General features: G+C 47.5%; 5 protein-coding genes across 5 annotated transcripts; 2 read left to right on the forward strand and 3 right to left on the reverse strand.

Annotated features, from left to right (window-relative positions):
- Positions 1-57: 57 nt before the first annotated feature.
- On the reverse strand, positions 58-1,119 carry ONS95_006348 (uncharacterized protein; the record flags this gene model as incomplete). Its single annotated transcript, XM_058499808.1, has 1 exon — positions 58-1,119. The coding sequence occupies one exon, from the start codon at positions 1,117-1,119 to the stop codon at positions 58-60; it is 1,062 nt and encodes a 353-aa protein (XP_058350852.1).
- Positions 1,120-1,890: 771 nt separating this feature from the next.
- Positions 1,891-3,631, reverse strand: ONS95_006349 (uncharacterized protein; the record flags this gene model as incomplete). The annotated part of the gene is made up of 5 exons (XM_058499809.1): positions 1,891-2,111; positions 2,192-2,351; positions 2,557-2,849; positions 2,910-3,250; positions 3,309-3,631. The coding sequence occupies 5 exons, from the start codon at positions 3,629-3,631 to the stop codon at positions 1,891-1,893; spliced, it is 1,338 nt and encodes a 445-aa protein (XP_058350853.1).
- Positions 3,632-3,912: 281 nt separating this feature from the next.
- ONS95_006351 (uncharacterized protein) lies at positions 3,913-7,741 on the reverse strand. The gene is made up of 3 exons (XM_058499811.1): positions 7,168-7,741; positions 6,444-7,111; positions 3,913-6,393 (listed from the first exon to the last, which is right to left on the reverse strand). The coding sequence occupies exons 1-3, from the start codon at positions 7,552-7,554 to the stop codon at positions 5,568-5,570; spliced, it is 1,881 nt and encodes a 626-aa protein (XP_058350854.1). The 5' UTR covers positions 7,555-7,741; the 3' UTR covers positions 3,913-5,567.
- Positions 4,269-5,078, forward strand: ONS95_006350 (uncharacterized protein; the record flags this gene model as incomplete). The annotated part of the gene is made up of 2 exons (XM_058499810.1): positions 4,269-4,814; positions 4,884-5,078. The coding sequence occupies 2 exons, from the start codon at positions 4,269-4,271 to the stop codon at positions 5,076-5,078; spliced, it is 741 nt and encodes a 246-aa protein (XP_058350855.1).
- Positions 7,742-7,852: 111 nt separating the features above from the next.
- On the forward strand, positions 7,853-14,717 carry ONS95_006352 (uncharacterized protein; the record flags this gene model as incomplete). Its single annotated transcript, XM_058499812.1, has 7 exons — positions 7,853-7,877; positions 7,927-9,010; positions 9,063-10,305; positions 10,359-11,096; positions 11,172-12,761; positions 12,819-13,388; positions 13,443-14,717. 7 exons carry the CDS (start codon positions 7,853-7,855, stop codon positions 14,715-14,717), a joined length of 6,525 nt encoding a protein of 2,174 aa, XP_058350856.1.
- Between the last annotated feature and the right edge of the window lie 386 nt (positions 14,718-15,103).

The raw sequence follows: 15,103 nt of genomic DNA on the forward strand, positions 1-15,103 counted from the left end.
GTGTCCGATCCTTCCTCAACCATGGTCCACCTCAAACTTTGTTCTAGAAACACCTTTTTAAAAGTGATCTTTCCAAGCCGCTCCTCGAACAACTTTAAAGGATGGCACGCCCCATGGCCAACTTGGGGGGTTCGCGTAATTATCATTCCGAACCAAACGAGCTCTCGGAAACTCCTCCACTGCATGTTCATTGCCCCTGAACAAAGGACTCGGTGCCAGGGGTTCCGCCTGCATAGATTGCATTTCATGACTATCAATATGAAATTCATCATCAACCCAAATGTGTCTTAAACTGGAGTATCCCGGAAATCTTTGCCACTCTGAAACTTGACCGTTGATCACTTCTTCCCTACAGTTCCTCATTGTTTCCAGGATACTGATCAAGTCTCCTCGAAGAGCAAGATTTTTGATTTGGGACACATCCTTTGGAAGATGATGCATAAACAGCCGAAGAAACTCGTGCAGTTCCGTTCTGTTATGCATAAGTTCGAATTGAGGTTTTGTGTTAAACATGATGGTATCATGCTCAAAGTCGATCCAGATACCTTTTCCCGTTTCCGTGCCCACGTTGACTGGTTTGAACGCCAGAACATATCCCTTTCGAATTGCAATCTCCCTGCTCTCCCTACAAACATTCAACGCGACTGGGGGTCCAGGACTCTTGAATTTAAAATTCTCCAAATTCCACTTCGATGGCATATCATGAGAACGCTCGTTTCCTTTCTTTTGAAGGGACGCAATGATCTCCTTGGCATACAGTGCATATGCTTTTGCTGGCGTGGTAGCGTGAGAGTAGATCAAATAATTGAATATAATGGAAGTCGTTCTCTCCTCATCATTCGGAGTCGGCAGTCCCTGCTCCTCTAAAATCTCAAGGTTCTCAGGCTGCAGTGGATACACTTCATGGTGATGTAAATATATCAGTCGTGGTGGAAGCGTGTACAGCCATATCTGCTCGCGAAGTTCGAACGGCAGTGAGGAGAACGATACCGACTTGGCCATTGGATTATGGGCGGTCAGAGACAAAGGGTTTTGGAGAAAGTCCCCAGGAGAAGGGCTGGGATCTGCTTCTGGAGGTTGAATATTACCGCGACTGAAGGGAGTAATTTCCATTGTCATTTGTTGTCGGCTCCTACTTGTGCGAGATAGCTCCTTTGATCACAGATTTGAACTCTCATCGCCACGTTGTGCTCTAATAAAGTGGGTTCGGTGACGAGTCAGCATGTTGCATGGATGTTGTCTCTTTGGCGATGCTGACGTGCAGTTATCGCTAATCAGAGTTCACGTGGTATTTACACTGCTGGAATGGAGTTCGTGAGATTACATCATGCGCTATTTCATAGTAAGAGTCCATGGTAGAAAGTCAGATGCTGACAGTTCGTCTCACTCGGATTTAGGGCCGACGACGGGAGGGGTAGGAGACCTGGAGTGTTTTCTGATCAACCTAAGTCAATTAACTGCATCAGAGCGTAGGAGAACTTACGTTGAAAGTATGGCTCTCTGTAAAGTGAGGCCCATTGTCCATCGTCTGTACATCATGAAATGTGTTTGATCAAATGCTTGTTGTATTAGTTGTGCTTGCCGTCAAGAGTCTCGTATTAGAGGCGACAATCCAAGAAATTCAATCTTATTGTTGGTTGCCCCTACGGAGAGGACTCGGTACTAGAGTTTGCGCCTGTGTGTTTTTGTTAGAAATAAGTGCAACAGACAGGTGTGCCAGGTAGTAAATGTAACGACTTTACTGTGTGTTGACAGTGTTGAAAATTGGGTTCATGTGATTACAGTTGCCTAGGCGATCCGCTCTAAGATTTCATGTGCCAGGAACGATTTAATCTGCCCACCGAAAACATCCACCACATCTTGATATAGTTAGAACAGCAGACAAATTTTCTACGTCGATATCTCAGTCGATGTTGCCGAGAATGCCGTAGCCTGTGGCTGCATCAAAAACTCATCGAAAGCCAGCTCCTCTGCAGCAGGCCTCTCCTCTGGTATCCAGCATAAAATCCTACGTAAGAACTTCACGAAAAGAGCTTGATCCTCTCCATGAAGCCACTGTTCACGGATTTCGAAAGATTGATCAGGAATCGGAACAGAGCCTCTCCAGTTTCCTATAGTAATATCAGCAGATTATTACTATATAATAATACTGAGCAGAACAAAACTGAGCACAGGGATTTCAGTGCAATACCTTGACTGTCCCAGTATTGATAACACTTTTCACTCCGCTTCAAGAATTCTAGAGGCGGAGGCCCCAAAAGTGAAACCATTTCTGCAAGGTGCTGTTCATCATCTAGCATTCGATTTTTCTTTGCAAAGAATAAATGACTGCCTTCAAGAAAATCCCACGTCTAGGTAGATTAGATAAAAGTTAGCTCAATTTTAGGTTTTTCATAGCCTAGCTGTAGAGGGCATCTAATCTTGACTTGAAATGTCTTTGCTACTCCAGCCAAGTGGTGTGACCTAACATGTGGGATGTTCCAAAACATTCCCATCATAAGGTCAAGCAACACTGCGCGGGTAGATTCAACCCCGTTGTTATGGAAATACACTTACCATAACACCAATCGCCCAAATATCCACTTTAGAATCCCAGTCCATTCCCAAAATCACCTCTGGTGCGCGGTAAATTCCAGGCATAATATCACCTCTGTGCTTCTGGGTACCAAGTCTAGCTTCCCCAAGATCACAGAGAAGCGGTGGGCCTGTACTCAAAGGCATTTGTTGAGATTTGTAGATAGTACGATTGCTAAGAACTTTTCGGGCAATGGGTTGTTCCAGCCCTTTCTCAATCTGGGAAATGATTAATTCATCTTCAATCTTTTGGAGTACGTTATCTGGTGAAATATCTGACAGCGCATTAGCATTGATTCACTACATGAGGACCACTATTATCACCCAGAGCTTACCAGTGTGAACTACATGGCACTGATGTAAATAATCCAGGGCTATGAGGAGGAGTTGTACGCTTCTTTGAGTAAGATCTTTTGGAAACTTGTTATGAGGAAGAAGTCTCAGAAACTCAGTGAAACTCATTCCAAGAAGTTGATAGAGTACACATTTGTGATTTCCATTAAGACTAGTGAGTTCAAATGAGTCAATGACACTTCGGACCATGTTTTTCCCAGGATGGTCGATGGGATTACTTGTCAAATGCTCATTGATTGTGATTTCGCGATCACTCTGTAAGTCCACAAGCTCATGCTCTTTGGTTCGAACACGTATTTTAAGCGTCAGATATCGGTGTTTCCTATTAAAATATTAGAAATCATTGTGATTGGTTCAATAGATGTAGTTTAAATCCTTGCCTAAGATCTCTACACAGCCAAACTGTAGAATTAACTCCGAATCCTAACTTTGTCACAACCTGGTATCTAGACTTGAATACCTCCCCAATATGAACTGGGTAGTAATCTTCTGGGACGTAAGATGGAACATCTTCTTCCTCGATTTTCTTCGTAACGTCTAAATCCACAAACCGGGAGGGAAGCTTTCGGAGAGGAGAGTGAAGAGACACAGCCAAAGTTCTGACGAATGATTGAGGCAGATATGGGAGAAACCGGTAGGAGCAGGACGATCGGTAGGTGAAGGATGACAGTGACGTCTTGAGGCTTAAGTAATGGCTGGCCATTTCAATTTGAAGGGAAACTTATCATAAGATTATCTGGTCTGCCAAACTGAGGTGTCGCGACGACGAGTAATCAATGATGGGCGATCCACGATGGGACGCTGCTTGGCCACCTCATAGCCGTCACACTAAAGTAAGATTGCGCTTGAATAACCGCTCAGGTATGGTTTCGATGCGTTGCATTATATACGGTTGTTGCTGACAACGACCGTTGGATGAAAGAGTGCAGAAATTTTCTCGCCTGAGGTTCTTGGGAGGTTGGAGTGCGAACGTCACGTGCCCATCGCCGATTGTTTGTTTGTTTAGTGACTGGAAGTCAATGGACTAGATCAGAGCGCAGGATTACTTAGAAGGCCGCTCTGTAAGATAAACATCAACTGTCTATTGTGTATACTTAATGAGACGTGTTTGATCAACGTTTGTTGAGTTCATTTGGTCGTGCTTGCCTTCATAGGACGAGCATCAAAGAACTTCAATTGTCATGTTCGCTTCACCTTACAGCTCCAAGTATTCACTGCTTTTGTGTCTCTCTTGCATAGCGTAATTTTGAATATTTTATTTCTAGGCCATACTTTTCATTGTCCTGCGTCCTCTTTTCGTCAACTCCATCTCCGAGATTCCCTAACCAAGGTCGATCACCATGGATCGACCACCTCAGACTCTCTACACCCCTCCACCCCAGAGATCTGCTGTACAAGAAGAAATGCGCGAAGACGTTCTCGACGATAGCTTCGACGATAGCTTCGCTGACGAGACTCCCCAAAGCTCGGCATCAGACCACGAGGAGGAAGTTCAGCCCGCAGAAGTCAAAGACGAACTCCCCGCCGAGGTCCCCGACTACGATATCACCATGCTCGCCCTCGCCGCCCTGCAAGTCGATTACGGAGAGACCTTTGCGGACTTGGATGTCCCAGTAGCCGAAGCTTTCGCCCAACGTAAAGCTCTGAAGCACGAGATGGGAATCGAATACCACCGCATGGTCACCACCGCTATCAAAGCCTTCCACAGCCGCACTCGATGCCCAAACTGCAAGCAGACCCCTATCACCATCGATTACTTTGCCATGAACCATAGTATGCCAAAGGGAGCTTGGGCCCAGTGGAGACAGCTGTGCAAGAAGATGGAGCAGCAGAGACCGGAGATCTTGGATGAGCAGGAGTGGATCGAGTTTTTGGGGGAGATGAAGGTGAGTCCAAGACACAGCATACGCTCAGACACAAGCCTAGGATCACATACTGATCTTTGAGTTCAACAGACAATCGAGATGTGGTACTGGGAGGACAACACAGCAAGCGTTGAATGTGGCCGAGTCAGCTGGAACGGCAACTTCGCACCAGATCCTCTTTTGGATTTAGAAGATGATGGTAGTTTGATTCCAGTCAAGACCCCGTCGGCTCATCTACCTCGCTCATATGGCAAGGCCTTTGCTCGACATGGAAAGGCGACCTGAATAATTGGCATGCAGATTTTGCAGACTCGGCGTTATTGGGGCAATTTTCGGACTGTTGGGATATTGATTGGTGAAAGAAGAGTCTGATTGTTTAGTTCTTGCTTGGGGATGACTGTGAGACACAGCGGTTATCATAGCGTTTGCGAAAGCAATGTGTTCCGGCGAATCTCTGGAGATGTGACAGAGTCTCCTCGTGACTAACACAACCCCTGTGGTTCAGGCAAAGGGTGATTGTGCCTCCTATCCGTTCATTTCCGGACTCGACATTGTCCTGCCTTATTGTGCTGCTCCATTTGAATTCGATGGGATTTTGTAACCCCCACCCCTATCAGTTGTGTTTCTTGCGTCGGTATATGTTGTGTCCATCTGTCTCGACGAGTGTCGACATGAGCCTACCTCCTCCTCCAGGGCTGTAAAACTGCCCAAACTTTCGTTTTTACATAGGTGCTTTCAGAGAAAGTATATGGTCCTCCTTTTACTTCCATTTCGTCACAAAGTACTCATCCAGCGGGCCCACAATGGTCGCAAAGACCGCTTGCGTGAACAACTTGTTCCCCCAGTCCGACTTCTCCTCGAAGGGTTGAAATAGACAAGTTTTGATGATCGGATCAAGTTTCGGCTCCTCCCCCATACATTTTCCACCCAGTCTCGAGCAGTCAAAAAGTCGGTTCCGGGGTGTGGACTGCCATTGACGAAGTGCTTCTTGCGTATTGCTGTTGATTCAATCGGTTGACCGAAGCAGAGTTCGAGGAGGAGGATGCCGAGATTCACGAGGCTGGCGCGAGTTGCGTGTCGGAGTTCAGTCTCGGATTGTGTGGTGTTGGTGGAAGGGCAAGATGTGGGAGTGAAGGAGTGTCGGACATAAGGGTGATCAAGACATATCTCTTGACCGTGACGGTAGAAGAAGATATTCTCATTCTCGAAACTTCCCGTTAACCATGGAGTAGTCTGCAATTGTAACAGGGAAGATGCGAGAATGGTCGCCAGCTTGATACGTTTCTGCGTACTTAGCTTGCAAATGTCTTCTTTTATGTCTCTAAGACTGACAGATGATACTCTCTCCAGTGCTCCGTCTGTCGATAAAGGGAGGACGTCGTGCAACCTCTCGCCGTCACAGAGGTAGCCGAGACATTGCTTGTTGGCGCTTGAATCTCGGATGATGGAACAGAAATCTTTGATTTCTAGTACCTGGACGGTCTCCGCTACTTGTGGTATAGTAGGAGAGGGCGGCGGTACAATGAATACTGGGATATTCGCGAGTGGCGCAAATCGAATCTCCTTAGGCGTTTTGAGTCGTTTGGTGATACTTGAGGTCCTGTTTGGATTATTAGTTTAGTGCATACACACTGCTCACATGAAACATACCTGGAAAGATTCTCCTCTCCCAAGTATTCAGTTCCATTGAAGCTGGAGTTTCTGAACATGGATTTAAGGCTCGACCTTGGAGATTTTGCGCTAAGTGTCGCGGCAGAGAATGATGAAGGAGGCCGAGAAAGGTTTTTGATAGGAGTAGATCTCTGTTCAAAGTTCTGGCGGATAGCATCCAACCCAGCTTGCGTCTTATCCGAAGTATCTCTCGCTACACCGTTCGGAATCTGGCATTCACTCAGACCCATACCAACAGATTTGAGTTTTCTGGTTTGTATCTTAACCTCCCGGCGAACGATTGTCTGCGGATCTTGTGGCACACTAAATGCCAGATTGAAGGTCGAGTCCCAACCTCCAGTCTTCCTCTGTTCCAAACGAAGCGATGCAGTATGTGGAGCACACTGGCACGACCAACCAGCTCGAAGGGCTGTATGTATACTACTCGCGTGCCTCCGTATTGCCTCGAATACATTTGCCCAGGTTGTGTCCTTCTTTCCTTTGGCCTTCAAGCCACTCAGCTTTTCCGTGCTGTCAAGCAGATGTCGAAGAGTTTCATTGTGGGATTTGAGAGCTTCGACAGCTCGTGGACCTCTATTCCCGAAGCTATGACGAAGACGTTTCAATTGATAGTCCATATTATTGGAGCCTTCATTCGACCATTCGACCTAGAACAAATACAAGTAAGCTCCGGAGGGCTTGTCCAAGAAGCACGAGTCATTACCTGGCCATTTTTTATACCCAATATTACCTCCAAGTCGTGCACCAATCCATTCATCGTCTGAATGGTACTTTTAAATACTCCTAGGGACGGACCAAGCCGAGTCGCAAGTCGCTCGGACAGCTCCGGACGTCGCCAGCCTTCATACCCGCCATCGCCCATGCATCTCTCTAATTCGTCCTCTTCAATATCAATGGACCTCAAAAAACACTCCAATGCCAAATTAAACAGCTGTTTCTGAATGTCAACCGCATCAATGAATGTAATGAACTGCGTCCGGAACTTGTACCATTTCTCGAGCGGTTCGAATCCCTTTTTGTAGTGCTCGGCTGCGGAAATCAACAGTGGGAAACTGCCTAGGACGAGCCCAGCGATCTCAATGCCCGACATGATGAGACGACAATGATTTCAGGCGAGGCTATCGTGAGCAGAGAGGGAAGAGGACACCGTGAGATGGCGAAGATGGGAATTTGGAGTTCAGCTGATAGCACCCTTGCTCAAGTAGTGCGGGGGCACAGCTGTTGGCAGTGCCCAGGGATTAATTGATTGGCTTCAATCAGCAGGGTTACTCAACACAAAGAAAGCTGTCAGGCTGTTATCTTGAGACTGGGGTTACACCTTAATTTCGTGATGAATCGTTCTTTGAGAGTTCGACATCACCCGGGTTGACATCCTCATCTGGAATCAGATGGCGACAGGACTTCCTTTCGAAGGTTGTATGTCACGAGAAAGTTCACTGCAAACTTGGCTGACCTCGATCAGATCCCCAGAAGGCCGTTGAGGAGGGCAAGGCCCCCAGCCTCGTCTTTTCAAGCACGAAAACAATCTCATACCTTGCTAAAGAATGCGTCAGAAGATACGATAAGCTGAGTACAATCCTGATAGATACTACTCCAGAGAAGGCGATAGCCAACGGATTTGTCCACGATGATGTTCTCGACAAGATCCAAGATGCTCGACCCAGGTTCAAGGCTTGGGCAACAAACATCGCAGCGCTCCAGGACGGCCATTTGAAGAGTTCCTTAGACTTTCGACTCCAAGAAGCGAAAGAAGTGCGCTCACGAGTGATGAAAATCCTCGAGTCTTTGAATGAATCGCTAGATGTGGCGGAATTGATTGTGTCAGGTATGCGAGAAAACGAAACGTGGGAGCTTGGTGCTATGAGCGACTCCAGCTTCAACTCTGACTTTGAATTGGAGACCAGCGCGGAGAAGAGCGATGCAGGGTCGACGGATGAGAAAATCATGACATCTGAACTGGATGAGTTGCTATCTGCTATCAAAATGGCCAACTCAAGTCTGATGGATATCTCGATTGTGATTCGGAATACGCCAACTCGGGATGACTATGTCAAGGCGGCAGCTCGGTACAGTATGGATTCGCGCTGGGACATCCGCCACGTTGAAGACAAATTTGGATCTACAAACCCAAGAAACAAGTGGTTGATTGACCGACTTGGCAAGTCGATCACGAGAAGAAGACAGTTTTTGATGTACCGAAAAGGACATCACGACAAACTTTCTAAGGATTGGGATAAGCCAGCGAAAGAGGTTATTACAGTGGAAGAAGAAGCAGGAGTGAAAGCACCTCAGACACTTGCTCTGACCAAGGCGACCACATATGTTGAGGCTGTGCCTGCACCGCCAAAAGATGGAAGTGAAGTTGGATCGTTCGAGACAGAGACGTCATATCAACAGACTGTTGCTGGTGAGACAGAAGAACATCTACTCAAAGTACCTCCACCGCCCATCCAGGCATTTGAGGGTGTGCCATTCGAGTTTGGACATCCGTTTCAGTGTCCATACTGTTGGACCGAACAAAACGTGAAGGGGAGGAATGCTTGGAAGTATGTCCCCCTTTAATCAAGATGCTCCGGCAACATGAGCTGACCATAGCAGAAAACACGTCTTCCGAGACCTCAGGCCTTACGTGTGTACCTTCAAAGAATGTAACCTCCGCATGTTTCGCAGCCGGAACGAATGGTTTTCCCACGAACTTCAAGTCCACCGCCGAGAATGGACATGTGCAACATGCAGTGAACTCTTCACCACCAAAGGTGATTTCAAAACCCACCTGCTTTCCCATAGGCCATCACTTATCGGGTCCGAACTCGAGGCTGTGATCCTCCTAGCCGAGGAGCCTATGGATCGATTTTCGGCCTCAGCCTGTTCGTTTTGCGACGAATGGAAAGACCAGATTTCGAATACAGATCGCAACGAGCGACTGGCGTACTTGAACTCTGGCAAAGCTGTCGCACCTTATGGAACGAAGAATCAATTCCGAAGACATCTTGGAAGACATATGGAACAGCTTGCTCTTTTTGCTTTGCCCAGAGATCATTCAAATGAGCTTGAAGATGATTCCGAGAAAGGAGTAAGAGATGCGATGGGTATTGATGACTCTGATGCGAGTTCGGGATCAACGGCCTTTAAAGATTATCGCGCAGAGAATGAAATCACAAGAGCACCGGTCGAAGACGATGAATTGGTAGAAGAAATCCACCGGCTTCAACGTGAAAGGCCCGAACTCAGGATTGGACAAATCAAGATTGGAGCGTCGACCGCGAGAAAGGAGGACAGTTCTATCACTGCTATGATTGATGGGCCCTGGGGCCTGAATGGTGCCAGCACTGTCCTCCTCGTTGAAATAAGCTTTCCTCCTGGATATCCTGATTCCATTCCGCCATTGTTCATGTTCTTTGAAGCAGATATTGAACATCCGTTAGCAAGAGAGAGTATCAAAGTGCTAAATCAAAACTTGTCGAAGTTGTCAGAGACCTTCGCTGACCACAAACAAAGCTGTTTGGACGCTGCGTTCTCTTATCTTCTTGGAGAAGTCGACATCAGCGACGGCCATATAGTACCTATAGCCATTAGAGAAGTAGACCCCTCAGATTTGACCATTTCTCCAGCACCAGGAAGACACCCTGCCGTTTCTAGGGCTGATGGTTACGATACCGAACCGAATACGCTTGTGGACGAGAATACAGATTTTCAAGAACGATTGCCACAAACCGACATGACTATCGACTTAAACGAAAAGAATGCGAGCGCCACTTTGCAAGAAGTGGTGAATAGAATTGAGAAGACCGCTGAAGGCTCTGCTGCCTACAATTCTTGGCAAGTAAGCGCTCTCGAATGTGTAAGTGAGATGCGTGTAGGGGAGCCATATGTGGTGATACTGACGAGACAAAGTGTACATGTGGCGCATATATTCACCCAGGGCCTCGGAATATACCTTGTACACGTTGTGGACATGCCGCTTGTGCAAATTGTATCATGTTTCACTCTGAGGCGGGTGTCAATGAACCTACAGCCAGGCCGGCTTTGGAACAATTGGAATGTGGCACAATAATCGAAAGCTTCGACAATGTTCTCAAACCTTTCATGGAACCCACTGAAGAGGGCAAAAGTGACATGAGTGATTTGAGAGCAAACGAGGACGAACGATTGAAGTCTCCGGAGGATCATCCACAGCCTGATGAGGATGAAGATATCTCAGCTTTGACTGATAGCCAAGATGATTCGGAGTACGATTCGACAGATGGAGAGTCTAATGCGCTGCCTTCGAAACACTCTGACAATCCAGATTCCACAGTCCAAGTAATTAGAGTCGATGGTATTTTCGACGCAGCCAGCGCAATTGACCTTCAAACTCACTTTCAGCCATGTGGAACTATCACCGTCGTGAATGTTTACTCTCCAGAAGGTTACGGAATCGTCAAGTTTGCTCAGCCTGCTGATGCCCTACGAGCGATTGAAGACAAAGATGGATCTATTCTCTCTGGGTCGGTCATTCGTGTTAAACCTGGCCAACTCACTTCCACCCACTGGTCTGTCTCCGAGCGAGCGGACTTTCCATCGCTTTTAGCCCGCTTTGGCTCGGATTGGCATGGTATTGCGAAGTACATGGTTTCCAAAACACATATCATGGTAAGTCCTGCAGCAGGCTATGTCACAAAATGGCAAGGTATACTTCGTTGCATCTGAGCTGATACTGGACAATAGGTTAAGGACTACTATATGCGCGAAGTTCAAGAGAATGGGAAACAGGAATGGGTAGATATCGTCAATCATGCTCGTGAAAGGCGTGAGAATGGACTTCTTCCACCCCCTCTACCACATCAGAGGAGGGTACCAAAGAGGCAACCCGAAATGCTTATCTTGGGAAACACGAGCTCGAGTGTCGATCAATCGGCAGTAGGGAGAAGCAAAGCTGCCCCTGAGGACATCATACTCGGTCGACCTCGCAACTCGTTCAAGAGCTCTGGCGTAGAGGATAAAATGGCACATGCCAAAAGACCAGAGTCCAGTGTCCAAAGCAGCGATGCGAGTCCCGTCTTTGGGCCTGCAGAGGAGCCTTACACTATTAAGTGCATCTGCGATTACCTTGACGACGATGGGTACACTATTTATTGCGAAACTTGCGATACATGGCAGCACATAGAATGTTTCTATCCCGGCCAGGTTGATGAAGCTTCGGCAGAGGAATTCGATCATTCTTGTGCTGATTGCAAGCCGCGGCCGTTAGCATTAGACCGACAACATGCGACTGAGCGGCAGCGAACACAACGGCAGGTCAAAGTCATTAATGACAGCCCGGAGAAAGATGCCTCACCAGCATGTGACAAAGTTACTGGAAGGATAGAAAAATCTCGGTCACCGGGCAATGAAGCGTTGGACCCAGTAGCAAATGTACCACGAAATGATGAGGCATCCGTTCAAAACTTGAATATAGAGCCGCCGAAGGACAACGATCGAGATCCCCGGAAACTGCATGCTCAGGGACACAACAGTGGCAGTGATGTGGTCATAGAGGATGAAGGTGGTCTCACAATAGAAGGGGGCTTTCCCAGAACTGTGATGCCCATAAGTTTCGAGATCGAAGGGCCGTTGAACGCTTCCAGTAACATGATGGTGAACCAGCCGCAACTCCTCCAGGATAATGAAGCCGAAGTCAACCCTCAGCAAGGGAAAGACGAAACTGAAGCAAGAGAAACAGAAGATGAGATCCGATGGACAACCAAAATTAGCGAAGACAAAATGAGCTGGGAAAGGGAACTTCGGCAAGCCGAGGCCGACGCTGCGCTGCGCTTTCAGGTTTTACTCGAGGAAGTCGCAACATCTTCGGCTGAAGCTATCGTTGACCAGGTTACGAATTATAGAAATAACAGAGCCGCGATAAGCCCATACCTTATACAATATGCAGATCTTCATTCTCAGGCACTGAAGGCAGGCAAGGACGTCGCCATTCGAGATACATGGGGAGCCAGACTCAACGATGCTAGGAAAGAGATTTCCCATGAGTATAAAACTAGCCAAGAAGCATTTTTGACGATCCAGAAGCATAACCTTAACATAGAGAAGACCCGCACGGAACTCCAGGAGTATAGAACACAGAAGGAGAACCCAGAACAGGAAGAAGAGTATCAGAAACGACTCCAGGAGGATCTGCGCAAGTCTGGCATGGATGAGACACAGGTGGCAGCGGTTCTCGAGAAAGACGACCCAAAAAGACTATCATACACTCGACTGTCGCGCCGTGATATCTCTGTCGAGACCCTCAATCGATACAAGATTGACCACGAGCTTCACCAGGTAAGAAAAAAAGTCCACTCGCCTGCCAGCGGGACCAAAACTAACGTGCAAATTTAGGATTTCGATTCTATTTTGATTAAACGCTGGGTTCCTGAATACGAGCAGGACTTCTTGCGGTCTCATACCAAGGAGATCAGGGAGCATAGACAGCAAGGAGGGCCTGGTAGTGGGGAAGTAGATCAAGTGGCGAAATCAAGCGGGTATGAACCGACTGAAGAGGAGATAGAACGCCAGAACCTTGACTCCTTCGAGCATGGTCCCCCAGAGCATGGAAAGCTAGAAGGCGAGAAGTCCAAGCTCGAGCGCGTACTTGCACCTCATCAAAAGACTGAAGGCCCAGGTTTTGATCGATATGTAGAGAAGCGTGCACAAGAGCTGAGTGAACATTTCAAGAGCTCACAGGGATCCTACGAAGAGTCGTCGTCTGATCTTCAAAGGGGTTCTCCTCAGGCAACACAAGATCCGCAGTATGATACCCAAGAGAGTCCTACCGACAAAGGCATCGAGTCTGACGCCCATCGTGAGCTCCCGAATGCTCTTAGCGAGACCACTACTCCATACAAAGGGCAGGGTCATGTCCGTTCCGGGACAGAGCTATCTATGCTGTCACGAGAGGAAACCGTCGAGGTAAGCATGCGAAGGCAGGTCTCCTGGAACTGATCTAGCTAATGAACCTTATAGCCAAGTTCGTTCGGGGAGCTATATGCCAAAATGCGGTCTCCTGACTATGTCGCTTCCAATCCAAAATTAGAATCGGAAGCAGGAAATGTGATAAACATCGCCACTGAGGAGCAAGAAAAGTCTGACATCGACAAAGAAGTGGAAATTTCTTCATGGCGAGCTCGAATGAAAACCATACATAGAAGGTGCACAGCGGTTCTCCGGATCGAGGTACAAGAACTGCGCTTCGTATACCAAACGAAAGCGAGAACACCAGGCTTGAGCCGCACCCAAATCTCAATAACTAAAGAACATGAATGGAAGGATCGAGCGGAAACAGAGCTAGCCAAGGCAAAAAGGCAGCTGGATAGATACTACAACTTTGCGCTGGAATCTGGTAGCGCATCTGAGGCTACAACGAGTGAAAGAGAAGACCTTGAAGAAACACTCGTCACAGTGGCTGATGTGTGGAGACGCGACATGGTTGTTGTGCTGCGTGACTTTTTGGCAGAATATATTGTTCTTGGCCGACGACAGGACACTGATTCGGGGCCCCAGGATGTATCGAGGGAGACAAAAGAGCTAGAAGACGCCATTGCTGAAGAGCGGCTGGATTTTGCTATAGAGGCGCGATCGAGAGGACATTTGGTCAGCCCGCAAATTGAGGAGTTCAAGCCTCTAGAGGTCGAGGATGCTGCATCCAAAGCCTCAGATCTAGCCATGAGCGACTTACTCAAGGGAAAAGAAGAAGCCGGTCAAACAAATACATCAAAAGGTAAAGCACCAGCTGCTTCAGACGAGCCGTCAGCTACAGAACCGCCAAAAAGACAACTCACAGACCCTTCAACCTCCTACCCACCATGTAACACTCTGTCTGTAGGCAGGCTACCACTCGACGCATCAGAAGACGAATTGAAAGAACTCTTTGGCAAACAGCGAGGGTACAAACGCCTGGCGTTCCGAACAAAACAAAATGGTCCAGCGTGTATTATCGAGTTCGACGATATCGCAACCGCGACGAAGGCTCTGTACTCACTTCAAGGACATCCGCTCCGAAGCAGCGACGAGAGAGGTGTCAGGCTGGGATTTTCGAGGAATCCTCTTGGAGTTCGGTCAGGAACACCGACGGTAGTTGGTGGCAAGTCGCAGCCTCGCAGGGAATCGTGGCAACAGGAAACTGGAGGTGATACAGGTGCGGTGCAGAGTGACATTCCGGCAAAACCGACTCTTGGTCCTGTTATTAATGCCATGTTTAACAATGGCAACGAAGGTACGATGAAGTCTGCTGCCAAATGAGGGTATAGATAAAGACATTAAACCCTCGGGTAGATGTTCAAGTATGAAAAGATATTGCAGAAACGCTGTACCGTATTCAAACTTACATGCCCCATCAGAGCAATGGGACTTGAATTGGAGGGAGATCCCTGAGCCCAACGTTTAAGCAATAATAATAGTAGTAATAGATTTCGTCTTTGCCCAGAATGCTGGCGGAGGTGAGGTGTCAGAATCGCAGTTGCATAAAGGTGGTGAGATTGAGGCTGTGGAGCTGCAGAGATGTCAGATGGTACTGTCAATGCTGACTGATTCTCAGATATACCCCGCATATGCATCATATATAACAGCTGGAATCCTCTTATTTCCAACAGAAGGACCACAATTCTTACTCAAATCCTGACCCCGCA

This window comes from Cadophora gregata (genome assembly GCF_030347475.1).
Source record: "Cadophora gregata isolate MNR1 chromosome Unknown scaffold_17, whole genome shotgun sequence".
Classification (NCBI taxonomy): Eukaryota; Fungi; Ascomycota; class Leotiomycetes; order Helotiales; family Ploettnerulaceae; genus Cadophora; species Cadophora gregata.